This window comes from Lipotes vexillifer, unplaced genomic scaffold (assembly GCF_000442215.2).
Source record: "Lipotes vexillifer unplaced genomic scaffold, Lipotes_vexillifer_v1.1 scaffold690, whole genome shotgun sequence".
Classification (NCBI taxonomy): Eukaryota; Metazoa; Chordata; class Mammalia; order Artiodactyla; family Lipotidae; genus Lipotes; species Lipotes vexillifer.
In genome coordinates this window covers 4,266,833-4,275,059 of record NW_006798376.1, presented here as the reverse complement: position 1 = coordinate 4,275,059, position 8,227 = coordinate 4,266,833, and the positions used below count along the sequence as shown (strand labels likewise).

At 39.5% G+C, this 8,227-nt stretch overlaps 1 protein-coding gene across 2 annotated transcripts in view; it reads right to left on the bottom strand.

Moving 5' to 3' along the window:
• STAMBPL1 (STAM binding protein like 1) overlaps positions 1-8,227 on the bottom strand; it is a 44,513-nt gene that overhangs the window by 7,116 nt on the left and 29,170 nt on the right. For both annotated transcript variants that reach the window (XM_007470306.1, XM_007470307.1), the window contains exons 5-8: positions 7,404-7,499; positions 4,913-5,270; positions 3,724-3,848; positions 1,615-1,752 (exon numbers count right to left, since the gene is read on the bottom strand). In XM_007470306.1, the coding sequence (XP_007470368.1) occupies positions 1,615-1,752; positions 3,724-3,848; positions 4,913-5,270; positions 7,404-7,499 (717 nt within the window). The remainder of the gene's footprint in view (positions 1-1,614; positions 1,753-3,723; positions 3,849-4,912; positions 5,271-7,403; positions 7,500-8,227) is intronic.

Below are 8,227 nucleotides of genomic sequence, written 5' to 3'. Positions count from 1 at the left end.
GCGTCTCCTGCATCGGCAGGCGGACTCTCAAGCACTGCGCCACCAGGGAAGCCCTGGGAAATGTTTTATGAGATAAACTAACACTGACTTTTCAACGTAAGTGTAATTTAACTGTCATTCTTTCTCAGTTTATGTTACAATTGCTTTGCTACAATTTGTTTTCCTTTAAAATGCATTCTTGTTACAGAAAATTACATCAAACTAAATAATGCCTTTAAAATGACCCAATTTCTAAGCAAACGGTAAGGCGCATACTGGTAAGGAAAACAAACAGACATACAGAAAATTTTTGCCAAGGCTTCATTATAAATAATTTCTTGTATTTGAGAGGTGGTTTATAGTTTTCAAAGGGCTTTCACATCTAGTATGTTGCTTACAGCTCACACAAATCGGTGAGGGAGAGAAGGCATTCATTAGCTCTACTGGATCAATGAGGGAACCTGGAAACAGGAGGCTAGGAGTCCTGATCGAAGGACTGTACAGGCACACAGTAATTTGCAGGTGGAGCTAGGACTAGTCTCCTCTGCCCTCCTGAATTACAAAACACCAAAAGCTTGGTGATTGTGTGTGTGTGTGTGTGTGTGTGTGTGTGTGTGTGTTGAGGTGTGGGTGAGGATGTGTGTCCTGCCCCTCCTCAATACTTCTCTATAAAGCAAGTAAAATAAAAAATGGCTCCTTCTCACTCTTCAGAGGCCCTTGGAGGTCCCTAGGATGTGCAATGGAAACCCTGACTAGCATCTCATGCCATGAGATGACTTGTTCCTACCCCAGGCCCAGATGCGTGAGACTGAATGGAAAAATGTCCCCAGATAGATGAAACCATGGATAGGAAAAGTACAATATCATCACCAAATATCATCAGCTACAATATTCTGAGTTCCTAGAAAAAATGTGCTAAGAAATTCACTGACATTATCTCACTATCACATGAAGTCCATTATTATGGTCCCCATTTTCTGGATGATAAAGCTGATGCTCAGATTGCTTAAATAACTTGCCAACATTCCTATAGTGAATTCTTAGCAGAGCTGATATTTAAACTCATGTCTTTTGATTTGTAAGCCCTTTCCTGCTCCTATGGTGGCCTGGTGGATGTTGGAACCCAATGTTTTTGGCCCTACTCCGTGGCTGTTTATACAGCGACGCATACATCCTTGGCCTGTAGGGGAGGTGAAGTGGAGGGTAAGATCCCTATTTGATAAGTACAAACACCTTTTTAAAAGAGACATTTTCAGAAATTTTCTTAAAATAATTTACTTTAGACCCACAGCCATGGGAAAGAGAATGTTAATAATTGTCTAATCATATTAGTTAAAAATCTGCCTAGGTCTCCATTAGACTACATAAAATCATCAAAACAAGTCACCTGATTTCCAAATGTTTATCTCTCTTTCAACTTGGGATGGTAGGAAAAAGCATACTATAGCCCCTCTCCAAATCTGGATTTGACAGATGTAGACACGGCCTAACATTGAAGAAAATGCTTTAAGACGATGACATTTATTACACTTGAAGATTTTTAAAATAAGAAACTATTTCTGAAGCCAAACTTCCTCCAGAAGGAGAACAGCCCGCCAAAAAATAATAAACTGAAACCCAAAATGTGAAACATACATGGATCCATCCCAGAGTGAGGAGATCGTGTTGATCCTGAACACCGAATAATTCTGCTACATTCTCCACGTCGCAATAGTCTGGTCCCGCAGACTGTTTGGGCACGATTAAGTGGGTAATAGTAAATTCATTATGCGTCTGAAAAACAAAGAGCAAAGAGAATAAGAAGCATCTGACAGAAAAAAAAAAAGGCCTGAGTAGGAAGTATAATGTTTTAACAAGACTAGAAAGTGCCCACCACTTACATCATCATCATCCTCCCACCCTGACCCATCACAATTCAAAAACAAAGCCCTGTACTTGAACACGGATCATCTGCCCAAAATTTAAGAGTCAGTTGTTTGGAGCCTGAAACCCATTTTCACAATATAAAATGTATCATAAATAGGAATTAGCATCCTGGGCTGGTCCCTGGAAGTTTAGCTAGTAAATAATGGTGTGTTATATTACATCTGCAACGGAAAAAATCAGAACAAAACAGCAGCAGGTTTATTTGGTGGGGACATGCTAATTAAATAATTTTGTGGTTTTATTGAAGGACATTTCTAAGGTTTGTGAAGGTTGATGGTCTTGTTTTCAGTTTATTAATTGTTATTTAATTTCGTGTGAAGATTTACGACTTTCTTCTACTATGGGGAGGGGAGTTGGGGGCGTGGAATTCACTGGGATTTTCCATAATTAAGGTAATGTTTTGGATTGGCAATTAGATAAAGAGAAAGGAAAAACAAATTGCCCCTCTTAGGTAAAAGATAAGAGTTGAAAGGAAGAGGGTTGTAAAGTAGTGATAGGATCCTCAGAAAAAAGAAGTTTGTGTGCTGAGGAGCTGTCCATCCTTGCACAGTGCCATCTTGTCTCTAGTCTTAGGGCACTTCTGCAAACTGGGCCCTATTCCTTTGGCCTTGATTACAACACTTCTCTCCATCCCAGCCCCTCCTTTCATGGCTAACTTTATGTATTCTAAACGTATGTAGTATAAACATCGGCTTTCAAGGAACCCCTTCTTGACCCTCCCAGGCAAGGTTTCCCAGTTACACCTTCCCATGATACCCTGCACTTCCACTGAGAGTACCCAGCTCCATTTATAATTAATCATCTCTCTGGTTCTTTATAAGCATCACACGGCAAAGACTGAGGCTGTTGTAGGTGACTGAATGCCTGTCTGATGAAGGAATGAATGAAGAATGAATCAATGAATGAGTGAATCAAACTAGGTACAAAATGTGGTCTTGGGGAAGAAGCATCCATAGCATACTGCCCCCTGCAGGGCAAAGAAGGTGGCTGTGGGGAGGTCACTCTCCTTTGCTTGTCTCCTGTGTTTCTTCTGCCCTGCGGGAAACGTGATGATGCAACACTGGAATACAGTAGGAGAATGTGTGTTGAATGAAACATCCTATTCAGTTAAATAACAGTTTCCAAGTAAATGTTTAGGGATGAAAATGTGTCTGGACTTAGAAACATAAACTGATACCCCACAGAGGGTACAAAGGCACTTCCAAAGAAACATTGTTCCTCTTTCTTGAAGTAGGAAATTAAATGTGTCTTTTCTCTTTTATCTGCTTCTAGTTTGATATTGTCTTTCATCACTTATTTCTGATAAAATCTTCCATACTTAAATATGACCTGTGCTATAAGATTGCAGTTTGTTGAAACTACTGCCTTAAAGAAAACAACAAAACCCTAGCTTTATTCTGCAAGTATCTGAAAAAGGGTGGCGAGATTATACCTACCACAGACAAAAGCAGGTTGAGTTAATCATAGGAATATATGTGAAACTAACAATTGCAACGGAAATTTGATTCAGAAAACTAGATGGTTCTGGAAATCTGGAAATCTGAAAGCCACCCTTTTTCTAAACAAAGATTTAACTTATGGTTTGATTAGTTAGTTCTTTACAATAAACTTTCATAGTATCTCTGAAATTTTACAATCCATTTTCTAGAATGATAATTCCATTAATGATGACAGTAGTTTTATGAAATTAATCTATATTAAGTTAATTTCATAATGTTTACGAAACTTAGGATGCTCTTGTTCCGCTCAGCTTATCACAAGAAAGCCAGCTCTACTGAAAGTATCCTGTGCAGGGAAGATATGAAACAAACACCATACCAGTTTCCCACAGAGTATTCCACAGGTTTCTATTCCTCTCACTGTATTAGATTCTGCCAGGAGCAGAAATCTGTGGCAAAGATCTCTTGATAAAACGACGTATCTCAGTCCTTCAGCCACTAAATCTAAGAAACAGAAAAGGGAGAAAAAACAAAAAGAACAAACCTTACATCCCATCCTTCAAAACTGTTTTTAGCAAGTGACTGCAGGTAAATATAAATTTCAAAAATGAAATAATCAGGTGCTCCACTTTCTGTATTTCATTTTAAAACTTGTAAAAGTGAACATTGACTGGAAGGAAGGTAAAATTACCCCTTGCATATAAATTATTTATATACAAGTGGGAAGGTGCAAGCACTTTTACATCTTTGTGCCTTACATCAACTATTTACATGTATGTGTGTGTTTTCTTTTGGCACAAAGTGCATAGGCTGCATAGAATACATGTCATATTCTATAAGTGGAAGGATAAATCTTTTTTTGTGTTTGCCATGTGTTACTTATATCTTATGAAATTTGGTGATCATCAGGTAAAAGCACCATGTTTTTTGAAATAATTGGCAGTAGAGTAATTTATAAAATGGTTGCTTACCATAACTCTTTCAAAATAAATGGAAATATAAATTCCACTTAACAGTGTCTGCTGGGAAATTTTCCCATTTGGTTTTGGAAAGCTGCCAGCACTGATGTAGCAGTCCAGGCAGCACTAATTTTTTGGCAGAAACACATAACCCCTTTGGAGGTTAACACCCATGTGTACAGATCCTCCTAGGCCAGGGAAATGCTAAATAATTGAATTTAATGACTGAACAAGGTTCTGAACAAACAAGTTTTCCAGCATCTTCTTTCCTCTCCAGTGTGTTTAGCTTTAGGATTCAGTGCTTCTTGGTCAAAATACGTGAAAGGAAAAAAAAAAATGCTCGGAATTTTTCTCTCTTAAGATCTCTGTACCACGATCAAATACAGTGCTGTTTATTATGGAGCCTCTGTTCTACCAGGGAGTAAATCACGTTTCCTGAATTCTGAGGTTACATATAGCAAAAGTCAGGTGATATTGTCATTCACACCACATCATGTAGGGGAACTACCACAACTAACAATAAAATGAGGGGACCCCTCCCAGATGTCACAGAAATATGGTTCCATTAGAGGAGATTCCATGTCTTGTGGGGTGCATTTCCTCACTTACTCTGAACAGCACTTAGAGTTGCAGCTGGCTTTAAGGCCCTGTTTACGGGAGGCGAGTGGCCAGCGTAATTGGTTGCATCACTTTTGTTAGGCTGATCTGCAAATACATTCAGCAAGGAATTGTTCTGGTGTGTGGAAAAGCAGGACAAAGCACTCCCATCAACCTGCTCTGACTGTGCTGGCGTTTCCTGGCTTCGCATCTGACTCCGGGCTAATTCTTGCTTCTTGAGCTGATCTTCGAAAAACAAGAACTGCTCCGATTCTAGCTGCTGCTGGCGCATCTGAGCGATCCGCTTCCTTTCTGCCTCTATCAATCTCTGATGCTCCAGTTTTTTGAGAATTTCAGCTTTATATTTGTTCTAAAAAAACGTGGTTGCCAGAAGAAAAGGTTAGTTTCCAAGGCAAAAGCATCAAACTGGGATTAGACAGTTTCAATCTTCTAGCAGACGGAGAGACATAGCTAGATACTGTGATATGCCCACAGGGACACTCCTGAGACTGCCAGGAAAATATATAACATCGTGGCAAAAGCCCCTTAATCTGATTACGGGAGCAGTTCTAAATCCACTCATATTTTACCAGAGACGGGCCAGGACAACCAAGTTCCCTCCACCCTCCTGTGCTTTTAAATATTAGTAATCAAAGTCAGGATTGTCTGCACAGCCTGACTGATCAGACCATACCTCAGAAATAGTTACATCACCCTGGACTGCACTGTCCAATACAGTAGCCACTAGCTACATGTGACTACCTAAGTTTAATTGAAATGAAATGAAATTAGAAATTCAACTCCTCAGTTCTCACTAGCCACACGTGAAATACCACGGGCTAGTGCCTCCCATATCAGAGAGTGCCAAATAGAGCATTTCCGTCATCGTACAAAGCTCTATGGGACAGTGCCACCCTAGAACCTTTTGCATTTGACTTTATAATTCATACCGCTGGAACTTTATGGAGAAGGGAGAATCACTAACAAATGGTTCTCAGAATGTGGTCCAATCAACTCTATCAAAACGAACTACTAGGAGTTTTGTTAAAAATGAAGATTCCCAAGCTCCCCAGTCTTAACAAAAATATCCAGGCATTATTAGGTCAAAGAATAAATATTTAACAAGCTTCCCAAATAATTTTGATGAAAACTAGACTTTGGGAGCTACTATAAGGCAGGGGTGGGGTGGGGGACAGAGCTTACAGCAGTGTAAGCTTACAGCATATCAGCTGACACTTTGATATGCGCTCTGGGTCTTGTTATAGAGCAGACTGGCCTTCAGCAGGTCTGGGGTGGGGCCTGAGAATCTGCATTCCAACAGGCTCCCAGGTGATGTGAGTGTTGCCTGTAGCAAAGGCTTATCCGTGTGTCTGTTCATCTCTCCAAGGCGTAAAGCCTGCCATTCTATCCCCCAAAGATTTCTACATGTCATATACTTGGGATCCTACTGTGGACTAGGAAGTAACTGGTGTCACCAAAGGCAGACCAGGTAACAACTGCCGAGGCCGCTCCTCCCAGAGCGCTCCTGAGAGGACCAGCATGCACACTGCTGAGTAGGGAAGGGAGCTTAACTGGGCTGTTAAGTTAAATCCCTTCCTGCTGTTCTGTCCAAGCCGCCAAAATCACTTTTATCTTTTATAGTTCAAATCAAATCACCAGTATCCACACTGGAGAAAATCTTCTCATTTCAGCATTCCTTCTGTCACTCAGTGCAAACAGCTCACTCAAACCTGCCTTCTAGCTATACCAAAGGAAGCAGAGAAGGCCTGTGACCACACTCCGAGGTGACAAGATTGGACTGAACTGAGAGTCAGTCAAAGTAACAACTTCCAAAGCACATAAACACATAGCCAAACAAAAAAGCAAAACAACCTTTATCATTATGCTGTGAACATTGAGAGTTCAAGTGCTGAACTGGAGTATCTTATAGACTGACTGGTCAGATTCTTCTTTCAATGCCCTTCAGTCTCAGACATCATTTTCATTTTCAGTCTCTATTTAATAAGAATGCAGGAGCCATCACCCCTTGGTGATATGATTACATTTCACTCATATGATTAGCCATTATTCCATCTGGATGTTATACTGATTACAATATTTAAGAATCAAATTCACATTTCCAAGGCATACATAATTAGACACATCAGAAACCATATACTGTTCTCCCTACCTCTCTTACTGTCTCCTTTCATTGCTAAAGAGCAGCCATCTGGCTCAAGATTACATTGACAAGAGTTGGTCAAAAAGCTCTGCTTAAATCACTGTAAGAAGTCTATTTTCTAATGCTTCACTTTATTAGATGTCGACAGGAAATAAAAATACCACCATCCTTGGTGCAAGTGCTTAACCAGGATATCAACATGAATTTTTTATGGGTTTTACATCACTGTATTTTTAATTTTTAATTTGAATGCATACGACATTTGAAAAACTCGTTAAAATGAAATTCAAAAAATATTTGCACAGAAAACAGTCATGCAATAAATGTACCAACTGAACTTACTTCGCTTTGCAAATATTCTTGGTATTCTACGTTATATTTCTTTAAAATGTCCTTTTTCAATTCATCTGTCCTTGGGAATGCAATCTCCTTCAGTTTCTTTTAAAAAAATAGATATACATATTGATTAGTGGGATTTTCAGTATAGTCAGCTTTCAGATCATCAACTAAGAAAGAAAAACAGCTGCTATGTGCACTAGAAATCAAGACACAAGTTACCAAAGATGATCGCGGAAAAATCAATCTTTTCTAGGGCTCCAAAATATAACTTTTCAGTAGAGAAGAGAAAAAATTATCCCCTTTGTAAGACCTTTATCGACTTCACTGGTTAGATAAGCATTTTGTTCAGTAGGTACCTCATTTTTAGGTAGTGGGTTTGTAACTGCACATTCCATGGTAGGTAAATTTTATGGCATCATAGTTAGAAGCGACCTCAGAGAACACTGTAAGTAGGGATCTCTAGGCTTAACAGACTGTAAAAAGCAGCTAAGGCACTTTTTATAAAAATATAGATTCCCAGGCCTAACCCAAGACCTACTGAGACAACATGTTTAGAGAAGGGATTGGGATCAGGATCTCAAACAATTTCCCAGTGATCATAATGCAGGAAAATCTGATACAGTCCAAGCACCCACCAGCCCCGCCTTTGTAGAGATGAGGAAACAAAGGCCTAGAGAGATTGAAAGGCTTGTCCAATGTCATACAACTAGTTAATGGCCTCATTAGGACTAAAACGCCTAACTCTAGCCAATCTTTTGTCATCCATCCATCCATCCATCCATTCATTTATTCAAGCACAAGCAGAAAATGTATGTGCTTGGAGAATT